The 26,362-nt window shown below is 39.4% G+C and overlaps 1 protein-coding gene across 4 annotated transcripts in view; it reads left to right on the top strand.

Moving 5' to 3' along the window:
• PXDNL (peroxidasin like) overlaps positions 1-26,362 on the top strand; it is a 515,089-nt gene that overhangs the window by 450,193 nt on the left and 38,534 nt on the right. For all 4 annotated transcript variants that reach the window (XM_007515968.2, XM_060198510.1, XM_060198505.1 and 1 more), the window contains 2 exons: positions 6,874-7,008; positions 11,111-11,319. In XM_007515968.2, the coding sequence (XP_007516030.1) occupies positions 6,874-7,008; positions 11,111-11,319 (344 nt within the window). The remainder of the gene's footprint in view (positions 1-6,873; positions 7,009-11,110; positions 11,320-26,362) is intronic.

Here is a 26,362-nt window from a genome sequence, read left to right on the forward strand (position 1 = left end):
GATACATGTGTACATAAGCCCTATCTCACATATCTAGGTTCTGTTGCTTTGTTAGGAAGTGCACCACCTGAAATGCAATTAAGGAGTCCTATGAGCTAGGGAAGGTCTCAACAGAGTAATGAAGCTCCAGGGTTGACAGTCCACACCTGATTTCTTTGGACACAATCTGAACTGAAACATGTTGAGGTGATACTGGTTGCACTGAATAGGCTGGGATCAGAAGATGCAGTTTTGATTGGTATAAATTGGGAGAATAGAAGCAATTGGTGGTTTCACTTTATAAGATACAACTATATGAAAATACCATTAAATTAAAAATTATGGTGAGGTCTTGTATGATACAGCCAATCCTAACAATGAGATTTTCAGTGTTAACTCAATTGACAAATAATTTAGTTATAGTAATAACTATCTGTTGCCTTCTTAAATCCCAAGACAAAAGGAACCTTCTTCATTCTCTAGAAAACCTTATTTCTCCCAGGCTTGGAACCTCTGGAGTGGTCCTCACTTTAGTCTTTTTTTTTTTTTTTTCTCCAGGGTTATTGCTGGAGTTTGGTGCTTGCTGGAGGCTATTTTTATTATTTCCTTTTTGTTGCCCTTGTTGTTTATTGTTGTTCTTGTTGTTATTGCTGTTGTTATGGTTGGATAGGATAGAGAGAGGTAGAGAGAGAAGGGGAAGACAGAGAGAGGGAGAGATAGACTCCTGCAGACCTCCTTCACCGCTTGTGAGGCAAGCCTCCTGCATGTTGGGAGCTGGGGGCTAGAACTGGGGTCCTTATGATGCTTCTTGTGCTTCGCACCATGTGCACTTAACCCACTACCTGATGCACTACCACCACCGCCCCCACTTTACTCTTTGAGTGGATTTTAAAATTACCTTGGTGGAGCAGACAGCCAAAGTGAACTTTTTTTTTTTTTTTTTTTTTTTATCTAACTACACTTTGTTTTTCTTTCTTGGGGAGATTAATGGCATATAGTTGACAGTAAAATAACAGTGGTTGGTACATGTGTAACTTTTCGCTGTTTTCTGCATAACACTCTAACTGCCCACCTATGTCCTCCCCTGCCATAATATTCCAGGACCTGAACACTCCTCCCACCCCCTCTTCCACCCCAGAGTCCTTTACTTTAGTACGATACACCAGATCCAGTTTAAGTTCTGTTTTGTGTTTTCTCTTCTTTCTTATTTTTTTGTCTGATTGGGATCATCCCATGTTCAACCTTCTCTTTCACTAGCAATACTTTAAGATGTTTAGTAGTTAAGCTAGTGCAGTAGATTCATGACTGGCAAACAAGTTGGGAGAAGAGAATTAAAAAATTTAAAAATGCTTTCATGTATGTAAACATGTTTGAAAGAATTGCAAGGCAAATTAGTATAAAATGAGAATATACTCAATAAGCTGTCCAGTGGCAATTGGGTATCTGTGTAAGAAGTGGTATAGTTTCAGACTCACATCATATATAAAAAATCAATTCCAGTAAATAAATAACTTAAATCTGAAAGGTAGTAAAAATTTACAAGCAGAAAGAACATACCATATAGATATGGTATTGAGGAAGATGACTGTTAAAATAAGAATAAATTGCTAAGTAAGGCACTGATACACTGCCTTTAAAAATACTGTTATGGGGCCAGGTAGTGGCACAATGGGTTAAACGCATATGGCGCAAAGTGCAAGGACCAGTGTTAAGGATCTGGGTTCCAGCCCTAGGCTCCCTACCTGCTGGGGGGTTCCCTTCTCCAGTGGTGAAGCAGATCTGCAGCTGTCTGTCTTTCTCTTCTCCTCACTATCTTCCTCTCCTCTCTTGATTTCTCTCTGTCCTAGCCAACAACAGCAGCAATGGCAACAATAACAACAAGGGCAACAAAATGGGAAAAAAAAAAAATGGCCTCCAGGAGCAGTGATTCTAAATCTCTCAACACAACTTTGTGTAATGCTTGCACGAACAAAGAGAAAGAAACATCACATGACAATGGCTTATTCATTCAGAGTTAGTTGGAGAACAAAAAAGAATTGTCCAAAAATTTCTGTAAGCTTTAAAATAATCAGCAAATTCCAACAGTTAACATTAAAACTCACTTCCATTACCAGTCTGTGGGTACAGATAGAAAAGTGAGGTAAGTTAAATATCTTGTTGGGCAAAGGAAGAGGGGATCAAGGGGTAGTTAAAATACACCCCCCCCCAAAAAAAAATCTAGAAAAACAAAGTGAACATTGCTCCAGAGAAAAGAAAAAGATACGTAGTAGAAGGTTAGTCCCTGGGGCCAGGTGGTAGCACACCTGATTGAGCACACATGTTACAGTGAACAAAGACCTGGGTTCAGGCTCCCAGCCCCCACCTGCAGGGGGAAAGCTTCACAAGTGGTGAAGCATGGATGCAGGTGTCTCTCTGTCTTTCCCCCTAACTCCCCCTTCCCTCTCAATTTCTGGCTATCTCTATCCAAATAAATAAAGATAATTAAAAAAATAAAAAAGAATAGTGAGCCTTCAGATATAATTTTTGTATAAATGTAAAATAGTCCGTTTTATGAAATGTTTAGAAATAAAGTAAAAGAGAAAGTTCATTTTTAAATAACAGTTATGTTCTACATCTAGAAAACAGTAATGCGAATCAAAACATTTCAGAGAAAAATTCTCCTAAGGAGGAAGGGGACTGAAACAGAACAAAATTATAATTCAGTGCTTGAATCTGAATTAACATGTGGATAAGCACTTGGATATATAAAGAGCACCTCTGTCACCAAATGTGAAGAAAATAAATGAAGGAGTAGGCAGAAAAAGAGGAAGAGGAGGAGGAGGAAGTAGAAGCATGTGAAGCAAGAAAGGAGAGTTGACTGATTTCAAACAAAATTTTTGAAGAATGTGCAATTTGACAAGGGATAAGAGTTATTTTTCTTCCAAACTACAACAGCTATAACAGCAATAACAAAAACAACCACAACAAGGGCAACAACAAGGACACCAAAATGGGAAAAATGGTCTCCAGGAGCAGTGGATTTGTAGTGCAGGCACAGAGCCCCAGAAATAACCTTGCAGGGAAAAAAAAAATTTGCAAAGGGTGGTGGGGGGTAGCGTATTGTGAGTGTCTGAATTGTACCTCCACTTTGGTTAGCAGTTTTGTACTATTAAAATTCAAGGTGTGCATGTGGATATGTACCAAAGAGAGCTTCTCTGTCCTCCTTATGTAGGTCTGAGCTTTGCATTTATTTTGAAAAGCAGTTTGGCATTGCTTAAATGCTAAACCTTCAAAATAAAAGACTTCATGTTTTACACTAAGAATTTACATGTCTGGCATCCATTGAACATGTTCTAGAGAAAGAATCTGCAAACTTCAGCCTACAAACTAAATCTCTCCAACTGCTTGATTTTCTAAGAGAATTTTTGTTGGAACACTGATGTTCATTTTTTGTTCCCGTCTGTTACAGTCTTGTAAAATTGAGGATTTGAGTTATGACAAAATAACCCCACAAAGCTAAAAATCCTTAAATTCTGTTAGTTTTTTTTACTGTAAAGAATTACTGATATCCAATTTATGGAGATATTTGTACATATAGTAGAGCAAATATGAAGATATTCATAGCATATGAGCTGAAAGCCTTGAAAATATTCATCATCCATAAAAACAGAATATTAAATTAGGAGAGGTTATAATAGTGGGCTATTATATAATAAAGACAACACAGGAGGAACAGTGTGGCAATGTGGCTTAATTTCCAAATAGTTAAGTGGAAAAAAAATATATGAGCATTTTGCATTTCCATCTGTGTTCAGGTTAAAATGAGCCAAGCTAAACTTTTGGTAATCTATGAAATAAAGAACAAAAGTAAAGCAAGGGGGAAGTTAAGTTATCCTAATGCTCTTTCTTCCTCTCCGCTCTCCATTTCTTTCTGTCCTATCCAACAACGACTACAGTAAAAACTACAGTAAAACAACAAGGGCAACAAAAGGGAATAAATACATAAATGTTAAAAAAATGTTATCCTAATGTTATCATTGGGGAAATGGGAAAAACAACCAGAGAAGCTCCCATGAGAACCGTCAAAAATATTGGTTATGTGTTTGGTCAGATTCTCCCTGCCTCCCACACAAGATTATTGTTGCTGGTAGTTGGCACATGCAGAGCTCCAGCATTCCTGCTGCTCATTCTTCCCATGCCTCCTCACTCTTTCACTGTCTTTCTTTCCTTCCTTCTTTCTTGCTAGTGAAAGAGAGAAGTTGAGGAGACAGAAGAGACACTTGCAGTCCTGCTGCTCTGCTTGTGAAGCTCCTCTACCCTGCAGATTGGGACTGGGGGCATGAACCCAGCTCCTCATCCATAGTAATGTGTGCTGTCTACCTGGGGTACCATAACCCAAACCCATTGATTATATATATTTTTCCTTGACTGGCTGGCTTACTAAGGTTATATTCTCTCATTCTCTCCCCCCCCTTTCCTCCTCAAGTGGAATATCACAACTCTAGGCTGCTTGCAGGAGAGGCCAGACTTGGACATATGTTGTGAGCATTGTGAAGTAGGTACAAATCAGGTGATCTGTTTTTCTGGTCCTTTTCCTTTTTTTACTTGTTTTGATTAAAAAAAAAATTGTCTCGGGCAGACTGGTATTGGTAAACATTCATACCAGATGTATGTAAACCAGTACCTGAAGGACTCTGTTTTCAGAAAGCTATCTGAATATTCCTCAAACATATCTGGGTAAACAGGCCACAGCCTGAGGGTGGCCAAAGCTCTTAACTTTTGTTATGTACGAGTCTTATGCTTACTAATAAACAGCAGTCTTATATATCTTTAGACTTAGCTACCACGCCTTGTTTAAAGTAGTTTTATTTTTATTTTTTTTAAATATTTATTTTATTTATTTATTCCCTTTTGTTGCCCTTGTTGTTTTATTGTTGTAGTTATTATTGTTGTTGTCATTGTTGGATAGGACAGAGAGAAATGGAGAGAGGAGGGGAAGACAGAGAGGGGGAGAGAAAGATAGACACCTGCAGACCTGCTTCACCGCCTGTGAAGCGACTCCCCTGCAGGTGGGGAGCCGGGGTTCGAACCGGGATCCTTATGCCGGTCCTTGTGCTTTGCGCCACCTGCGCTTAACCCGCTGCGCTACAGCCCGACTCCTGTTTAAAGTAGTTTTAATCCTTAAAGTAGTTTTAACCTGTAACTTTCTATCTGAAATTCCTGAGGTCTTGTAGACCTTGATTTTTAAAGGGACCCTGGACCAGAAGGGAGTGCCTTTTTGCTGGTCTGCTCTCACTTCTGTGATGATGAGGGTCAGTGCAAGGTCACCTCCAGGCTCTTAGATAAAATATTTCTGTGTAATCTTTTGAGCATTCTGCATTTCTTATCTTGACAAAAAGACAACCTGGGAAGGGATGCAATGGGTTAGTACTTTGAACTTAAAAACATGGGCAATGTTTATTGGAGAAGCAATTACAGAAGCCAAACCTCCCACCTTCTGCACCCCATGAAGATCTTTGGTCTATACTCCCAGAAGGATAAAGAATAGGGAAGCCTCCTATGGAAGGGATGGGATATGGAACTCTGGTGGTGGGAATTGTACCCCTCTCATCCCATAAGCTTGTAATCATTATTAAATCACTAATAACAGAATTTTTTTAAAAAACATATGCAGGAGAATAGCTTACTTGGCTAGTGAATTACTTTGACATGTGTTCGACTAGTCCGGGTTTGAACCTGGTCCCCACCTTATCAGAGGAAGCTGTACTGTAGTTTCTCTCCCTGCCTCTCCCTTCCTCCCTGCCTTTCTCCTTTTCATTCTTTCTTTCTTTCTTTCTTTCTTCCTTTCTTTCTTTCTTTCTTTCTTTCTTTCTTTCTTTCTTTCTTTCTTTCTCCTTCCTTCCTTCCTTCCTTCCTTCCTTCCTTCCTTCCTTCCTTCCTTCCTTCCTCCCTTCCTCCCTTCCTCCCTTCCTCCCTTCCTCCCTTCCTCCCTTCCTCCCTTCCTCCCTTCCTCCCTTCCTTCTTTCCTTTCTCCCTGCCTCTTTGCTTCAGTCACTCTGTCTCTATCAGAAAAAGTCAGCCTGGAGTGGCAAAGTTTTGGCGATAAACAGAAAAAAAAACTGTCCTGAAGATGATGCTTAGCAACAACATGCCAGTGATACTGTTTCCCTTTAACTTTTTTCTCATGTTAATAAATATATCTTTGAAAAAATAGCTTATAAAATTACTTCAAATTCCAGTTCAAATGATTATTGTCTTCTAACAAAAGAAAATTTATCTAAGCATTATACTATTTTTTCAAATTATATTTTTAGTCTGTGTAGCTCCACATGCTTATCATGCTGATATAGGATGTCCTTGAATGCTTGATTAATTCATTTATTTTCTACGTTTCTGAAAGAATTAGTTGGACACACACATGAAGTTATATGTATTCTTAGTTTCATATGCTTGCAGGATAATTATAAATAATGTCAATGCTTTGGTGGCTAAGTAATCTAGGTTACACCACTGTTCTGTTTCTGCCTCACTGATGTTCATTAAGTCTTTCAGTTTCTTATTACATTTACCTGTGGAATGAATAATAATAATATTGATTAAAAATAATAATAATTGTAAGAAAAATAGGAAAAACAATAACAGCAGCAGGGCTGGGGAAACAGTATGGTGGCTATGGAAAAGACTTCCATGCCTGAGCCTCAGAGATACACAGTTCAATCCCCAGCTCCACTACGAGCCAGAGGTTTGTGATGCTCTGGTCTTTCTCTCTTTTTTTTTTTCTTTCTCTCTCTCAATAAAATAAAATAAATATTAAAAAAATAAGTAGCATGTCTGTTGTCTAATTTCCTTGATATGTATATAAAAAACTCATTTGTATACTATTGTCTAGATGTGATCCTTCCTTCTCTCTTCTAGGTTATATGGCACTCCCAGCAACATTGACTTCTGGCCCGCCCTTATAGTAGAAGACCTGATCCCTGGTACACGAGTGGGGCCAACGCTTATGTGCCTGTTTGTTCTCCAGTTTCAGCGTCTAAGAGATGGAGACAGGTGATGGATTATCTATTGTGCTTATCAGAACTAACATTGTTGCTTTCTTCTCCAAATCTATGTGTGGTAACATGGTGGTGTGATTTCATATTTTCTTCAGTTTAAACTATACTGCATTTAAGAAATAACATCAGGTTACATAATTTTTATGACCACTGATAATACTAACTAGCACTTATTTTGGTAGAGTTTTAGAAATACTTGTACAAAAATTAAGAATAGTCTTTCTGATGGCCCAGGAATTGGTAAATGGATAACATGTTGAACTCTTATGCATGATGTACTATTTTCAGTGCATGAACATTTCATATGCATGCGTGCTCTGGTTCTCCCCTTCCATAAATAAATAAATAATAACAAAGGAAATAGATTTTCTATTAAGGTTATCTAAATCAAATGTTAAGAGGGTGCGATAGTCTCATGACCATGTGGTTGAATTCTGGTCACCACAGCTTGCAGCTGTCTATGTTTTCTTGGTCATTACACTCCAAACCTGCTTCTTCTCATTGCATAGACCATATAACAATAGTAGTCATGCCCCAAGAGGACAGCCACTGTCAATGATTTGGAAGATCAGGAATTTACAGTAGGCCTTAGGTTCCTTCCTTTACTGAAGTGAGCCACTAAAAACCTATAGAGTTAAAAAACAAAGACCTGCTATCCCCCAAATCTTCATCTGCACTATTCCAGCCTTTAGGTTCATAATTAGTCAACAATCTCTTTGTCTTTATATGTTATCTTTATTTTCAGCCACCAGGTTCCAGATGCTAGCATAATGCCAACCAGACTTCCCTGGACAGATAACCCCACCAATGTGTCCTGGAGCTTCAATTCCAATTCCACAGAACCCCGCCCTATTAGGGAAAGAGAATGGCAGGCTTGAAGTATGGATCGACCTGTCAATGCCCATGTTCAGCGTGGAAGCAATTACAGAAGCCAGACCTTCCACCTTCTGCATCCCACAATGACCTTGGGTCCATATTCCCAGAGGGATAAAGAATAGGAAAGCTATCAAGGGAGGGGATGGGATATGGAGCTCTGGTGATGGGAATTGTGTGGAGTTGTACCTCTTTTATCCTATGGTTTTGTCAGTGTTTCATTTTTATAAATAAAATAATTTTTTTAAAAGACAATCTTTCAAATCGTGTGCTGAGGGAGTCAGGCAGTAGTGCAGTGGGTTACGTGCACATGGCACAAAGCACAAGGACCACGGCCCAGGCTCCCCACCTGCAGAGGAATAACTTCACAGGCGAAGCAGGTCTGCAGGAGACTTTCTCTCCCTCTCTGTCTTCCCCTCCTCTCTCCATTTCTCTCTGACCTATCCAACAATGGCGACAACAATAATAACTACAATAATAAAACAGGGGCAACAAAAGAGAATAAGTAAATCAATAAATATTTTTTTTAAATCATGTACTGAAAACATGTGTGCTAATGGATAATTCTGAAACTTTTTGGTTTATGTAAAGTACTATAGTGAATTTAAACTTATAAAATTTTAGGAGATAGCTGAACGTAGACTATATGTTATTCATGTAATACATCTTTGCATGATTAAGTATGAACACTAGAAAAACTGAGAGCTCAGTAGCCTGAATTCCCTGAAATGTCTTAATAAGGTTCTTTCATCATTTGGACTACACATATTCCCATACATTGCATCTTTCAAACCATTAAAATAGTGTTTGATAGGTGCTAAGAGTCTTGTGTACCTATTTGGCAATTCAACTTTTTGTGTTATTGTATAGATAATGTATATAAAATGCTTAAAACTCAACCTAGGTACCAGTTTCAGTTGACATTTACTCAAGAGTATTCTTTTTAATTTTTATTCCCAAATCTCTTTCATGTAGGAATTGGGAATAACATGCTGAGAGATCTAATTCCTTTTTCTTCTCATTAGGAAACATTAGTAGCATTATTACTTTAAAATTTTTTTTTAATATTTATTTTATTTATTTATTCCCTTTTGTTGCCCTTGTTGTCTTATTGTTGTAGTTATTATTGTTGTTGTCGTTGTTGGATAGGACAGAGAGAAATGGAGAGAGGAGGGGAAGACAGAGAGGAGAAGAGAAAGATAGACACCTGCAGACCTGCTTCACCGCCTGTGAAGCGACTCCCCTGCAGGTGGGGAGCCGGGGTTCGAACCGGGATCCTTGTGCCGGTCCTTGTGCTTTGCGCCACCTGCGTTTAACCCGCTGCGCTACAGCCCAACTCCCACTTTTAAATTTTTAAAAAATATTATTTAAAAAATTTATTTATAAAAAGGAAACACTGACAATAACATAGGATAAGAGAGAGTGGTACAACTCCACACAGTTCTCACCATCAGAACTCCATATCCCATCCCCTCCACTGATAGCTTTCCTATTCTTTAACCTTCTGGGAGTATGGACCCAGGGTCATTATGGGGTGCAGAAGGTGGAAGGTCTAGCTTCTTTAATTGCTTCCCTACTCAACATGGGCACTGACAGGTCGATCCATACTCCCAGTCTGTCTGTCTCTTTTCCTAATGGGGCAGGGATCTGGGGAAGCGGGGCTCCAGGATACAAGGTGGTTGTCTACTCAGGAAAGTCCAGCTGGCATGATGATAGCATGTGGAACCTGGTGGCTGAAAAAAGAGTTAACATATGGAGCCAAACAAATTGTTGACTAATCATGAACCTAAAGGCTGAAATATTGCAGATAAAGATCTGGGGTCTCCATTTTGAAGATAGCTAGTAGGCCTAGTAACATTTTTTATTGGACTTATTTCTATGAATTATTTTTGGCACTCTGGATTTACTGTTATATAACTGGGACAATATGTTCAACTGGTAATAATTTAAGAACACTAAAAGTTATAACATCAGACAGAAAGTTTTGATTTTTTTTGAGTAGGATGTTTTTTCTATGTAGTGGTTTACTAAGATTGCCTTAAAAATAGTACAGATTATTAGTTTAAATTCTGTTTATTATCTCATAGTTTGAGACTAGAAATTCAAGATCAAGGTGAGGGAATATTGCTTACACTCCTCCTTGTTGACTTGTACATGGTAGTCTCCTGTCTTTGTCTGCACATGATCTATGCTCTGTTTCTGCTCTCTTTTTCTCATAGGAACATATGTCATATTAGATTAGGGTCCCCTTAAATACATTGTTTTAACTTAACTACCACTATAAAAGGGGCTCTTTCTCTAAGTATGGTTATATTTTGAAATACTGAGCAGTATGATTTCAACATATAAATATTTGGGGGGAAGAGAAGGTTATAAATCAATTTATAATACCATACATGTGGTAATCAGGTATATTTATCTGTATTTTTATTTAGTGTTGTGTATCTAGCATAAAGAATGTGCTTGGCATATGGTACTCAATTCTTGAAAGAATAAACACAAGAGTTTTCTTTATGAATTTTTAAACTGTATCCTTTTACTTTAAATTATATTTACTCTAATTGTTCAGTAGATGTAATCACTAGTATGTATTAATAATATAAGTAGCATATCCCTTGGGAACAAATGCACCGATATTATTATGTTGCTTAGACAATTTAGAAGGGTAATTCATGGAATGGAATTCTAAATTAGAACACTTTGTGGGGGGAATAATTTCAGAGAAATTTATTTTAAATTATTTTGTAAAATGAGAGTAAAAAAACTGAAAGTGGGGGCAGCAGGTAGTAGCAAAATAATTCAAAATGCATTAGTTGAATATTAGGTAAGTCCTAAAAAAAAAAAAAGAAAAGAAAAACTCAGTAGCTGGATGGTGGTACACTTGGTAAATCACACACATTGTCATGCATAAGAATCTGTGTTCAGTCCTGACTCTCACCTACAGGGGAGAAGCTTCATGAGCTCAAAAAAAGTGTTCCAGGTATCTCTCTCTCTCTCCCACTCTACCTCTGTCTCCTCTCTTAATTTCTCTCTGTCCTATCAAATAAAAATGAAGTTTTCAAAAGAAACTGAAAGTGTTCAATCATGAGATTTAAGAGCACCTCAGATAAAGCACTGTCCTTTCTGTTTTGCCAAGTTGTTCTCTCTGCCATGACTGCTCGGAATGTGGCTCAGTGCTTTGGCTACAGACCCAACACACTATGGCTCCTTTTGTCGACCACCAGGTTCTGGTATGAAAACCCTGGAGTATTTACCCCGGCACAACTCACTCAACTGAAGCAGGCATCACTGAGCCGTGTGCTTTGTGACAACGGTGACAACATTCAGCAAGTCCCGGCAGATGTCTACTTGAAGGCAGAATATCCACAGGATTATTTGGACTGCAATGGGATACCAAGGGTTGACCTTAGGATGTGGCAAGACTGCTGTGAAGGTCAGTGACAATGTCCTTTCTTGGTCAATATGTGTGTGTATGTTTGTTTCATTCTCAATGTTAACAATGACACTGCACACACACACACACACACACACACACACACAACAACAACACAAAGACTTTTGCCCTTTTTAAAACCAGGTGGCTTGTTGTTGAAGAGATCAGGAGGAACATAAGTATCCCTCTTTCTTCAACCTCTTTCATTTCACACCAGCCAGATTACTAAGAAGAGTATATGGTGATCCATCAGATCTTGTTTTCTTACTGCATTCCAAACAACTATTCCAAAGGTCAAACTTCAATCATTTGATGCCAAATACAGCTACGTTCTGGGGGTCAGCTTGCCAGATGTAACAGAACAAAGTAATAAAAACTCCTCTAACTTAGACTATTTTCTGTAAAACTCTTAGAACCAATTTATGGACAATTTGGGGAAGAGATTGATAGAGACTGATAAAGAATTTTGACGTGACAGAATCTGTGGCATCTATCTTACCACCTATAGTGATTCAAAGCCTAAGCAGAATGTTTTCTAAGCATCTGTCTTCACAAAATTCCTTTAGAAATATGACTCTCTTCTCTATGAGCAAAGTGTTAAACTACAGGTAGCTCAGTCAAAAGTCAGAGCTTTATCTTCAGCTGGAATAAAATCCTTGATTTGGAGTTACTATCTTGGAAATGCCCAGTAGGACACAGTTTTGTACATGCTTCATATTAGGGAGAAGTATAGAATTTATATAGACATCTTCCTATAGCTGAGCTAAAAAAAAATCTTTAGAGGGGAAAAGAAAGAAAATGCCTACCTGCCAGTAGTGCAATAATAGATTGTCCTTTTTGAAGCTGAGTTCCAATAGTATTTTTTCATCTCTGAGTAGTATGACATTTTATTTTTTGAGCTTCCCAAACTCCAGGATTTTAGAGTGCTGCTTTACTATGGATAAGGTTTATAGTTACAAATCCAGAGCAGACATGAAACACAAATTTTGACCTCCTGAATTAATTTTGTATATTCCTTTCATACATTTTAATTCTATGATTTCTTACTAATTCCTACAAAGATGTATAATTTTAAAAACTGGTGGATCTGCAGTGAGAAAAAGATATATGATCTATTGAGACCTAGAAATAAGCTAAGTGTTTGATAGTTCTGAGAAGTACATGCTGATATTTTTATTTGTGAGAACACATCTATCACATAATAGCACGTGTCTGGCTTCTCCAACCTTCTGCTGACACATAGGCTACCACTGCAGTCTCATACATGTGAATTCACTTCTCTCTGGTTGACTTTTTCACACACACCAAGGGTAGGGGGAGAGTAAGAGAGAGAGAGTGATGGGGAAAGAGGTAGATATAGAGATAGATAGATAGATAGGTATATGACAGCATGGGACTGGAGCCTCCCCTGGTTTTATGGTCCTCCTGTGTGGTGCTGGAATTTGAACATAGTTCATAGTGCATGACAAAACATACTTCCTACTTGGCTATCTCTCTGGCCCCAAATCTGATTGCCCTTTGAGAACAAAATGGTAAGGCCCATCACAGAAACAGTACTGGCCATTTGGAGAAGAGGATCGATTTTTAAAAATTTATTTTATTATTGGATAGAGACAGAGAGAAATTGAGAAAAGAGGGGGACATAGAAAAGGAAATAAACAGAGAGATACCTGCAGCCCTGCTTCATCGCTTCTGAAGCTTCCCCCCTGCAGGTGGGGGGACCAGAGGCTAGAACCGGGGTCGTTGTGCTATAATGTGAGTACTTAACCAGGTGAGCCACTACCTGGCCCCCAGGTCAAAATTGTTACACTCATACAGTACCTTCCTATACTGCCAACATCTCAGAGCAGAAAAAGTAAGTGCTCAAAAGCTGACAAGATATTCTCTCTCTCTCTTTCTCTCGATGCTTTATGAAAAAAAAAAAAGCAAAATATAACTAAGTAGTATAAGTATTGTGTAGGGGATAGTGTCACATTACTCACCACAAATTTTTGGTGATTAAGAGGAAAAATGATGAAATATTCTCAATGCTCCATAACATCAGATGAAAAGAAATAAAATTCAAAATAATGTGAATAGATGACAGTTGTCAACATTCATTTTGCTTCTTCTCCAGTGCTCCCCAGACAACTCTCAGTGCCTGAGGGGCAGTCTTTATGGTGTGGCAGGCTGTGGGCCCTTGTGAAAATTTCTGTGTCTTCTTCTTCTAGCGTTTGCCCTTCTTCAGTAGCCAGTCAACAGTGTCAGGTTGAGCCTGATGTAAAGTTTCGAGACCTCCTTTGAATCTGGAGAGGTGGCAGTCATTGACTATGTGGGTCATTGTCTGTAGCTGCAGGGGCAGTTCGGGTCATCTTAGATGGGAGCAATGACTCATGTCCGGGAAGAAAAGGTTGTGATCCTCTTATAACTGTGTATGCCAGTGTTACTCTGCTCCTGTGACAGGTGACTCATAAGTCATATCTAACTCATGTAATTTTCATAAATCTTCCAGGGTAGGTGTTATTCTCATAAGTGAGAGACCTGAAGTACCTAGATGCTAAATACAATTTATTTTTCTTTTTAACCAGTGTACTGCTAAACTCTGGCTTTTGGTGGTGCTGGGAATTGAACTTGGGATCTTTGGTGGCCCAAATTAAAGGTCATTCTGCATATCCATTGTTTTATCTCCCTTAAATGCAATTTATGCATTTGCACAGCTAGGATTTACACCTTCCGCTGACCAACCTGAAGGCTTCAGCTCATTTCTCTGTGCTCACTGCCATCTTGAGAGCGCCTGTAGGACAGGCAAATGGCAAGGACTCAACAAGGAGGACCTTCTTCTTCCTACTCCCTCCTGATCTCCCTCTCCTAAATGATCACTTTTTTCACCCTTCTATTTCAGACATCTCAGCTTCAGAGATCAGATGAGACTGGGTGTATTCAAGATAGGATGGCCACTGTAGACAAGTTCAGACATGTCAGAACCAAGAGGATAGATGCTCTCATCATTTAAATTATAGTGTATTTGTTATAGCCTATATTTGTTATGGAAAAAATGCAATACAGTGTTTTCATGGGCAAGAGAGAGGATGTGGTCCTGAAGAGGTAAAGCATTCTTATTGTTTAGATACTAGTATCTTCTCCTAAGCAATAGTAAGAATGTTGTTTTTATGACTGATACACACACACACACACACACACACACACACACACACACAGGGCCTGGAAATTCATTAATGGAGATAAACATCTACTAATATGTGGGATCAAAAAATGTAATTTATTTTAATGACCCCTTCATTTTCCAACCTTGCTTGGAAACATGTGAATGCATCCCTTACACAAGAATGACCAGAAATCATTTGAGGAGCAAGTAATGTAAAGCAATAAATATATCAGGACCTGATGGTGGCACACTCAGTAGAGTATACATGTTAATGAACTCAAGGAGCCAGGTTTAAGTCCCTATTCTTCACCAACCAAGGGAAGCTTCCAAAGCAGTGAAGCAGTACTGCAAGGCTCTCTTTATATATATATACTCCCTCCAAATTTCTTTCTGTCTTTATCAACAAGGAAAAAAGGGTGGCAAGTGGTAGTGCCGTGGGTTAAGCGCACATGGTGTGAAGCGCAAGGACCGGCGTAAGGATCCTGGTTCAAGCCCCTGGCACCCCACCTGCAGGGGAGTCGCTTCACAGGTGGTGAAACAGGTCTGCAGGTGTCTATCTTTCTCTCCCCCTCTCTGTCTTCCCCTCCTCTCTCAATTTCCCTCTGTCCTATCCAACAACAACAATAATAGTAACAACAATGATAAACAACAAGGGCAACAAAAGGGAAAAATAAAACCTCCAGGAGCAATGTATTTGCAGTGTAGGCACAGAACCCCAGCAACAATCCTGGAGGCAAAAAAAAAAAAAAAAAAGGAAAGGACAAAAATTAAAACATAACCATCAGGAGTGGTGGATTTGTCATGCAGGCACCCAGCATCAGCAATAACCCTGATGGCAATGAGAGACAGAGAGAGAGAGGAGAGAGGGAGGGAGGGAGGGAGGGAAGGAGGGAGAGAGAGAGAGAGAGAGAGAGAGAGAGAGAGAGAGAGAGAAAGAGAGAAAAAGGAGGAAGAGGAAAGAGAGGAAGACCATAAGAAAGATGAAACATAAGAAAGGAGAAACTTCTTAAGGAACTTTTAACTTCTTTAACTTCTGATACAGATGCAAATTTATCTTTCCTTATACTGTTTGACCAGTATTAATTTTTTTTTAAATTTTTTATTTAAGAAAGGATTAGTGAACAAAAGCATAAGGTAGGAGAGGTACAACTCCACACAATTCCCAACACCCAATCCCCATAACCCACCCCCTCCCATGGTAGCTTTCCCATTCTCTATCCCTCTGGGAGCATGGACCCAGGGTCGTTGAGGGTTGCAGAAGGTGGAAGGTCTGGCTTCTGTAATTGCTTCCCCGCTGAACATGGGCGTTGACTGGTCGGTCCATACCCCCAGTCTGCCTCTCTCTTTCCCTAGTAGGGTGTGACTCTGGGGAAGCTGAGCTCCAGGACACATTGGTGGGGTCTTCAATCCAGGGAAGCCTAGCCAGCATCCTGGTGGCATCTGGAACCTGGTGATTGAAAAGAGAGTTAACATATGAAGCCAAACAATTTGTTGAGCAATCATGGATCCCAAGCTTGGAATAGTGGAGAGGAAGTGTTAGGGAGGTACTCACTGCAAACTCTAGTGTAGTCCTGCTTTCAGGTATATATTTTGCAGTAGTTTATGGATACGTGTGCACATAAGCTCTCTCTCATAGAAACTGGTGTATATCTAGGTTATGGGACTTTGTTAGAAAGTGAACTACCTGAGATGAAATTAGAGTGTACTATTAAAGGAAAGGTCTCACCCGAGTAATGAAGCTGAAGGGTTGTCATTCCACACGTGAAGTCTCTGGATACATTCTGAGGTGAAGCATGTTGAGGTAGCAATCGTTGCTTTGGTTAGGTTGTGATCGGCAGATGCAATGTTATTTGGTTTGGATTGGGAGATGCATACGGGAAAGTGGGCCCTATCCAAGGGTTCCAGGACTGGGGGAAGTAGGGGTTCTATAGTGAAGATGTGAGGTTCCTGCTGTCTTAGGGTTCAAAAAGACAATCGATAGTTAATATTATCATCACATTATTTGTTAATTGGGTTAACTTTGAAAAGTCCCTTTGTTATGGTTTGCTGGACAGTACCCAGTATCTTGTATATAGCTGTGCTATTGGAAGTTTCTAATCTACTTGGTCTAGGCTTTTGAGAGAGTCCGCATATCAAATACATAGCCTATATATTAAAAAGATTCAGTTTGTCTTTTGAGAAACTTTGAGACATACAATTGATTTCCCCCTCTCATATTAATTAGCTACTGATTTATATGTCTACATTTTGCTAGGAGTGTACATAAACACCATTCCCACCACCAAAGGACTGTGACCCATCCCTCCCGCCCACTCCCACCCCCCACTGGCCTGGAAGCTACATGCCTACCCCTCACCACTGGGTTTTTACTTTGGTGCCCTACTTACAGTTTGATCAGGTCCTGCTTTTAGTTTCCCTTTCAGATCTTCTTAGTCAGCTTCTGTTGATGAGTGGGATCATCCCATACTCATCTTTATCTTTCTGACTTAGTTCACTTAACATAATTCCTTCTAGCTCTGTCCAAGATGGGTCAGAGAAGGTGAGTTCATTGTTCTTGATAGCTGCATAGTATTCCATTGTGTATATATACCACAGCTTTCTCAGCCACTCATCTGGTGTTGGGCACCTGGGTTGCTTCCAGGTTTTAGCTATTATGAATTGTGTTGCTATGAACATAGGAGTACACACCTCTTTTTGGTTGGGTGTTATGGAGTCCTTGGGGTATAACCCCAGGAGAGGAATTATTGGGTCATATGGAAGGTCCATGTCTAGCCTTCTGAGAGTTTTCCAGACTGCTCTCCACAGAGGCTGTACCAATTTACATTCCCACCAGCAATGTAAAAGGGCTCCTCTGTCCCCATATCCTCTCCAGCATTTGTTGCTGCTGTCCTTTTTGATGTATGCCATTCTTACAGGAGTGAGGTGGTATCTTAGTGTTGTCTTGATTTGCATTTCTCTGATAATCAGTGACCTAGAGCAGTTTTTCATATGTTTGTTAGCCTTTTGGATCTCCTCTGTGGTGAATGTTTTGTTCATTTCCTCTGCCCATTTTTGGATGGGGTCATTTGCTTTTTTGGTGCTAAGTTTGCTGAGCTCTTTATATATTTTGGTGATTAGTTTCTTGTCTGATGTCTGGCATGTGAAGATCTTCTCCCATTCTGTGAGGGGTCTCTCTGTTTGTTTAATAGTTTCTTTGGATGTGCAGAAGCTTTTCAATTTGATGTAGTCCCATTGGTTTGTTTCTGCTTTGGTCTTCCTTGCAATTGGGTTTGATTCATCAAAGATGTCCTTGAGGTGTATGTGGGAAAGTGTTTTACCGATGTTTTCCTCTAAGTATTTGATTGTTTCTGGTCTGACATCTAGGTCTTTGATCCATTTGGAGTTGATTTTTGTTTCTGGTGAGATAAAGTGGTTCAATTTCATTCTTCTGCATGTTTCAACCCAGTTTTCCCAGCACCATTTATTGAAGAGAGCCTCCTTTTTCCATTTAATCCTTTGGGCCCCCTTATCAAAGATTAGATGCCCATAGGTGTTGGGATTTACTTCTGGGCTTTCAATTCTGTTCCACTGGTCTGTATGCCTATTTTTGTTCCAGTACCATGCTGTTTTGATGATGATGGCTTTATAATATAGTTTAAGGTCTGGGAGTGTGATGCCTCCATTTCTGTTTCTTTTCCTTAAGATGGTTTTGGCAATTCTAGGTGTTTTCAGGTTCCAGATAAATGATTGTAGTATTTGTTCTATTCTCTTAAAGAAGCCTGGTGTAACTTGATGGGTATTGCATTAAATTTGTATATGGCTCTGGGGAGAATATTCATTTTGATGATATTTATTCTTCCAATCCATGAGCATGGGATATCTTTCCATTTCTTGGTATCAGTTTCTATCTCCTTGAGTAGCGACTCATAGTTTTCAGTATACAAGTCTTTCACTTCTTTGGTCAACTTTATTCCTAGATATTTGATTGATTTTGCTGAAACAGTAAATGGGAGTGATTTCTGGATGTCTTCTTCTTCAGATTTAGTGTTTTTATAGAGAAATGCCACTGATTTTTGTACATTAATTTTGTAGCCTGATACCTTGCTATATTGCCTAACAACTTCCAGTAATTTTCTACTGGATTCTTTAGGTCTTTCTATGTATACTATCATATCATCTGCAAATAGTGAGTGCTTGACTTCTTCCCTTCCAATCTGTATCCCTTTGATTTCTTTCTCTTGCCTGATTGCTATGGCAAGAACTTCCAATACTATGTTGAAGAGTAACGGTGACAGTGGACAGCCCTGTCTAGTCCCCGATCTGAGGGGGAATGCTTTCAGCTTCTCTCCATTGAGTATGATGTTGGCTGTAGGTTTGCTATATATAGACTCCACTATCTTGAGGAATTTCCCATCTATTCCCATTTTCTGTAGAGTTTTGAGCATGAATGGGTGTTGGATTTTGTCAAAGGCTTTCTCTGCATCTATTGAGATAATCATGTGGTTTTTGGCTTTGCTTTTATTGATGTGATGAATGACATTGATTGATTTACGGATGTTGAACCAGCCTTGCATTCCTGGGATGAATCCCACTTGGTCATGATGAACAATCTTTTTGATGTGTTGCTGTATCCGGTTGGCCAAGATCTTGTTTAATATTTTGGCATCTATGTTCATCAGAGATATTGGTCTGTAGTTTTCCTTTTTTGTTCTGTCCCTATGAGCTTTTGGTATCAGGGTGATGTTGGCTTCATAGAAGGTGGAAGGGAGTATTCCTGTTTCTTCAATCTTATGGAATAGCTTAAGAAGTATGGGTATTAACTGTTTCCTGAAATTTTTGTAGAATTCATTTGTGAAGCCATCTGTTCCAGGACTTTTGTTGTTGGGGAGATTCTTAATAACGGTTTCAATTTCTTTGTCTGTGATTGGTGCATTTACATTTTTTAGTTATTCTTGGTTCAGTTTTGGAAGTGCATAGGTTTCTAGGAATTGTTCCATTTCTTCCAGATTCTCTAGCTTGGTGGCATATATTTCTTTATAGAAGTTTCACAGGATTCTCTGGATTTCTGTGGTGTCAGTTGTGATATCTCCTGCATCGTTTACAATTCTATTAATTTGAGTCTTTTCTCTTTTTTGTTTGGTGAGTCTGGCTATGGGTTTGTCAATTTTGTTTAATCTTTCAAAGAACCAACATTTGGCTTCATTGATCTTTTGTATGGTTCTTTTATTTTCGATGTTGTTTATTTCTGCTCTAACTTTAGTGATTTCTGTCCTTCTGGTTGCTTTAGGGTTCCTTTGTTCCTCTTCCTCTAATTCCTTGAGGTGTGTAGTAAGGTCGTTCATTTGGGCTTCTTCTTGGTGTTTAATATGTGATTGTATGGCTATAAGTTTCCCTCTCAGTACTGCTTTCTCTGTGTCCCAAATATTTTGATAGGTTGTGTCTTCATTTTCATTAGTTTCTAGGAACATTTGAATTTCCTGTTTGAGTGAGTCTCTGACCCAGTGGTTCTTAAGGAGCATGTTGTTTAGTTTCCAAATTCTATGTCTTTTAATAATTTTCCGTTTGTTGTTAAAAGTTAGTTTTACTCCACTGTGGTCTGAGAAGATACTTGGGATGATTTCAATGCTCTTGCATTTATTGATGCTGTCTTTGTGGCCTAACATGTGGTCTATCCTTGAGTATGTGTTGTGTGGATTTGAAAAGAAGGTGTATTCCAGTTTTTTGGGGTGGAGGAGTCTGAAAATGTCCAAGAGATCTAGTCTGTCAATCTCTTCATTCAATTCTCTTGTATCTTTATTGGTTCTCTGCTTTGTTGATCTGTCTAAGTGTGAGAGTGGGGTATTGAAGTCTCCCACTATTATTGTATTACTATTGATGTATTTTTGAAATTCTTTCAGTAGATACTTAATGTATTTAGATGGTCCCTCGTTGGGTGCATAGATGTTAATAATTGTTTAGTCTTCTTGGCTGATTCATCCTCTAATCATTATGTAATGTCCTTGCCTATCTTTTATTACTTTATTTAATTTAAAATCTATCGTGTCTGAGATGAGAATGGCTGTTCCTGCCCTTTTTTGTGGACCGTTAGCCTGTATGATAGTTTTCCATCCTTTCACTTTAAGTCTGTGTTTATCTTGTTGTGACAGATGGGATTCTTGCAAGCAGCATATGGTTGGATTATGTTTTCTGATCCATCCCCCCACCCTGTGCCTTTTGATGGGTGAGTTTAAGCCATTGACATTTATTGATATTATGGATTTAATGTATTGTAGTGCCATTGTTCTAAAAAACAATTTGTTTACTCTGATATATTACAAGTATTATAGTGATGTTCTTGTTTATAAGAGGTCTTTTAGTACCTCTTTCAGGGCCGGCTTGGTGATAGTTGCCTCCTTTAACTGTTGTTTGTCTAAGAAGGTTTTGATCCCTCCATCTAGCTTGAATGAAAGTCTAGCAGGATATATTATCCTTGGTTGAAACCCTTTTTCATTCAGGGCTCGATAGATATCTTGCAACTCCCTTCTGGCTTTTAGAGTTTGAGTTGAGAAATCTGCAGAAAGTCTTATGGGTTTTCCCCTGTATGTGACTTTTTGTTTCTCTCTTGCAGCCTTTAGGATCCTTTCTTTATCCTTACTTCTTCTCATTGTGACTATGATGTGTCTTGGTGTTTTCAGGTCTGGGTTGATTCTGTTTGGTACTCTCTGGGCCTCTTGCACCTTGATATCCTTTCTGTTATTCAGGTCTGGGAAATTTTCTTGTATTATTTCCTCTAGAATGTTTGCTTCCCCTTCCTCTCTTTCTTCCTCTGGCAGGCCAATTATACGAATGTTACTTCTTTTGAGATCATCCCATATGTCTCTGTTGTTGTTTTCAGTGTCTCTCAATCTCTTTTTAAGCTCTTTCACCTCTTTCTTAGTTTTCTCTAACTCATCCTCTGTCTGACTAATTCCGTTTTCTGCTTCTGTTAGTCTGCTTTCCCTTGCCTCAGATTCTTTCTTCATTACAGCTATTTCTGCTTTCAGTTCTCTAATTGTCTCAAGATAATCAGTATTTTCCTTGGGGGTCTCAACTGTTGTTTCCCTAATACTGCCATTCCTTTCCTCCAATGTTGTTTTCATTTCTGTGATTAATAAGTTTATTATTGCTTGCATACTTTTCTTATCTATGGTTACTTCTGACTGATTTGTGGTTTCTTCTGGGCTCTTGTCTTCATTCATTGGGGTAGCAGTTTTATTTGTTTTTAATCTACCCATTTTTTTTAATTTATGTGTTTCTCTCTTTTTTTTTAATGCTCTGTTGTTTCTCAGTTGTTGTGTTTTGAGCACAAGTAACACTGTACTAAATACCTTTATGACAATTGCACTCACCAACCTCCAGAATTACAGTAGGAACTGAAGTAAGTATTGAAGGAGTTTAATCGTTACCAGTTAGCCAAAAAATTTCTCCAGTCCGTGAAAAAATAGTAACCAAATCCCAGTGAAGAAAGAGAAAAGAAAGAGAGGATAGCAAGAATAGACAGTTATGCAAATCTACTATCCAGTGTATATTCTAGGGGTAACAAGAGTGTAAAGGGAACTAGAGCAGAGATACCCACATAGAGTCCACTCTGGGTCAGCTTTCTTCCCCAAAGTAATTCACAAATTCAGAAAGGCAAAGAAGAAAGAAGTGTATGACAAGATTAAAAAAAAAAAAAGAGAGAGAGAGAGAGATAAGAGAGAGAAAAGGGAGAAGATAAGAAGAAGGGTTGTAATTAAAGGGCAGTGCGAGGAACTTCCCAAATGTGTATCAGTGAATTTAAAAAAAAAACAAAAAAACCCTGTTTGGTGGTATGGGGTATCCTGCTAGTAGCTGGTCCCAGGCACTGCTTATGGGGGGGGGGGGGGCAGCGGGAAGGATGTATGCTTGAAAATTAAGAGGAAGAAAAAAGAATTTTTTCCCCTATTCTAATTCTTAACCCAAATTAATTTATAGCCACCTCCCTGGTGTCACTGCTATGGCCCCTTATTGGCTGGCCTGCTAAAGGCAGAAACTCCTATTGTTTACACGAGATGTGTCCGGAGCTCAAAGGCTAGCCGCTTCTCAGTCCGCCATCTTCCGGGAAACCCCCCCCCCTCCAGACTTTTTTAAAGGATTTCTCAAAAATGAAAACTAGCTCCAAATCCTTTGATCCAATGAGAGCTATACTCAAGAAGTCTTTGGATCCGCCCTCAGGATCGCGGTGGACCCTGGAGACTCCCAAGAGAGAGCCCCCGAGCTAAAGTGCTCTCTCCGGGTCCTCTGCCCGCCGCGCTCTGCAACCGGTGGAGGAGCCGCCTTCCTGGGCGGGCGGAGGACAATGCCCGGCGCAATCGCCTTGCCCGGCGCCCTGGGAATTCTGGAACCCCGCTAGTCCGTGTCACCTTTACTCTAATTCTTAACCCAAATTAAATTGTACTCACTTTTTGGTGTCACCCCTTATTAACTGGCCTGATAAAGGCAGAAAATCCTACCGTTGCCGACGATGCGATCAGAGCGCTCGCTGTTAGTGACTTCTCAGTCCGCCATCTTCCTCTCCCTCTCCAGTATTAATTTTTTTGAAAAAATACTGTTTAAATGAAGAACTTTAAATGAAAATGTTTACTGAAAGCTCAGAAATGAACCACTTATGGCATGGTTGTCTAACATCTCCCAATTAAATCTTCTGCAAGTATGTAAATTAGGGGCCAACTGAGTCATTCCAATTACTTAGCTGTCCCTTAGTTTCAGGTGGGTCAGACATTTCAAGGGCCTCAATGAAAGGGCCATAGGGGCTTATATTCACCTTGTTGTGTCAGCTCTTAAGAGTTGAAATTATTACTTGCCTAGAAAAAAGAGGAGCACTTTAAGGGACCTAGTAATCATCGCCTTAGTTATTAATCAGTACACTTGTCTTAGTTGTGTTTTTATTTCTGTTGAATATTTCTGTCCTGCCCTCTGCCAAGCTTATTATAGTAAAATTAGTGCAATAATTATTTTTAAGTGGTATGATTCTATTAACTGGCATTACCTTTGAAGAAAATGTGGAACCCTATTAGAAATGTAAACAACAATTTCAATGGTTTATCTTTTTTTCTTTTTTAGAATTTTTTCTTTTATTTTATGTTTACTAGAGAACTGGTCAGCTCTGGCTTATGGTGGTACAAGGGATGGAATGTGGGACTCAGAGCCTCACGCATGAGAATATTTTTGCATAACCATTATGCTATCTACCCCTGCCCTATCTTTTTTTCTTAATGTGGATGAGGAATGAACCCAGGATCTTACACATGTGTAGTGAAACCACTGAGAGCCATTCCAGATCAACTTCCCTTCTTAGAGAGAAGAGAGGGAAAGACAGAAAAAATGAGATCCCTACACAGCACCATCCCACCATCTATAGGATTATCTTCCTTTCTCCCTCCTTCCGTCCCCCCCTCCTTCCTACCCTTTTATTTTTGCCACCAGTGTTACTGCTGAGGCTTGATTCCTGCTTGATCTTGGCAGTTATTTTTACCCTTTTACCTTTTTTTTTGCCTGATGGAGTCAGAGAAGAAGTGAAAAAGGATAGAGACAGGGAGGGAGGGTGGAAAGGAAGAAGGTAGGGAGGGAGAGAGAGAAGAGAGAAGAGAGAGAGAGGGAGAGAAACTGCAGCATTATTCATAAGGCTTCTTCCTACAGATAGAAACCAGTGTCCTTGCACAGAGTAATGTGTACACACTGCTGGAGCTGAGAATCATAATGGTGAATTGTAATTTTGGTGCTATGCTCCCAGCATCTCCATAGGTCCAAGTCCATGTGCTCCCTCCCCAGGCTGTCTGTGATGAGCCATATGCCTTCTTGCCTTGACTAGACACATCTTTTCTTTTTTGAGCTGCATTCTGATCAAAGTCTAGGTGCTTTAGGAAAGACATGGGAACATGTGCTTGCCTGTGTGACATTAACTATCTACTCTGGTTGCTTAAGGTCATGGAGGTTTCTGTTTAATCTGTTTGTTTGTTTGTTTGTTTTTTCCTCCAAGGTTATTGCTGGGGCTCAGTGCCTGCACTACAAATTCACTGCTCCTGGAGGCTATTTTTTTTTCCTTTTGTTGTCCTTGTTGTTTTATAATTGTGGTTATTATTGTTTTTGTTATTGATGTCGTCGTTGTTGGATAGGACAGAGAGAAATCAAGAGAGGAGGGGAAGACAGGGAGAGGGAGAGAAAGATAGGCACCTGAAGACCTGCTTCACCACTTGTGAAGCGACCACTCTGTAGGTGGGGAGCCAGGAGCTAGAACCGGGATCCTTAGGCCAGTCCTTGTGCTTGGCACCATGTGCTCTTTTTTTTTTTTTGGCACCATGTGCTCTTAACTGGCGGCGTTACTGCCCGACCCCATTTGATCATTTTATGCACACTGTTGCATGATAGAAGTCTACCTTGATAAGCTTTGGGTTATGTTTTCTGATCCATCTTCCTACTCTGTGTCTTTTAATAGGTGAATTCAGGCCATTGACATTTATTGATATCAAAGATTGAAGATATTTTAACGCCATTCTTGTAGAATTTTAGAGTGTTTTGATATATGTCCTATTTGTGGTGGTCTGATTGTTTATAGGAGACCTTTCAGAACTTCTTTCAGGGCAGGCTTGGTGATGGTTGCTTCCTTCAACTGTTGCTTGTCTGAGAAGGTTTTGATGCTTCCATCTAGTCTGAATGACAATCTAGCAGGATATAGTATTCTTGGCTGAAAGCCTTTCTCATTGAGCACTCGATAGATATCTTGCCATTCTCTTCTGGCCTGTAGTGTTTGTATGGAGAAGTCTGCTGCTAATCTTATGGGTTTTCCTTTGTAGGTGACTCTTTGTTTTTCTCTTGCAGCCTTGAGGATCCTTTCTTTATCCTTATTCCTTTCCAATCTAAGTATGACATGTCTTGGTGTCTTTAGGTCTGGGTTAATTCTGTTTGGGACCCTCTGGGCTTCTTGAATCTTTATGTCTTTGGTGTTGTCTAGACTAGAGAAATTTTCAGCTATTATGGCCTGGAGAATGCTTTCTTCCTCCCCTTCTCTTTCTTCCTCTGGTAAGCCAATAATGCATATATTGTTTCTTTTGAAGTCATCCCATAGGACTCTGTTGTTGTTTTCAGCATCTCTTAATCTCTTTTTGAGATCTCTTACTTCTTTTTTAGTTGTCTCTAATTCATCCTCAATCTTGCTAATTCTGTCTTCAGCCTCATTGATTCTATTCTTTCTGCCCTCTACTGCTTTCTGGAGTTCATCTATTTTGTTGCCCTGCTGTGATACTGTTTTAGCTTGTTCAGCTAGTTGCCTTCTTAGCTCAGCGATTTCAGCTTTCAGCTCTCTAATAACCATGAGATAATTAGAATTTTCTTCCATATTCTCATTTGTTGTTCCTGCATTTCTGATTACAATTTTTTCAAATTCTTTACTCACTCCTGTTATTATTTCCTTAGCTAATGTTTGGATGTTGAACTCGTTGTTTTGTGCTTCACCCTCTGGAGGACTTTTAGCTGGACTCTTGTCCTGGTTCGAGTCTCCAATATTTTTTCTTGTTGTTTTAACCATTTTATATAAGTTAACAGTTTTTTCAATCCCTGAGTTGGAGTTCAGTGGTGTAAAAGCCTTTTTTTTTTTTCCCCTGTAGGCTATGGGAGCCCAAGGGCTTTTAAATTATCAATAGGCTTCTTAGCTTAATCACTGACTCCTGACCAAGAGATAAAGCAGGGTGTGGCAGAGATAATCCAGTGGTTATGCAAAGAGACTTTCACAGCCCCTCAGCTATGCCACCGAGGTATAGGTCTTCTCCTGAGTTTCCCGGTTAGATATCTGTACCCTGGTGTCCCTCCCTGTTGCTGCTTCAGATTCTGAGGGTAGTAGCAATGGAGACTCAGAGTTGCACTTGGTGAGTCTCTGGGGAGTCCTTT

This window comes from Erinaceus europaeus, chromosome 1, assembly GCF_950295315.1.
Source record: "Erinaceus europaeus chromosome 1, mEriEur2.1, whole genome shotgun sequence".
Classification (NCBI taxonomy): domain Eukaryota; kingdom Metazoa; phylum Chordata; class Mammalia; order Eulipotyphla; family Erinaceidae; genus Erinaceus; species Erinaceus europaeus.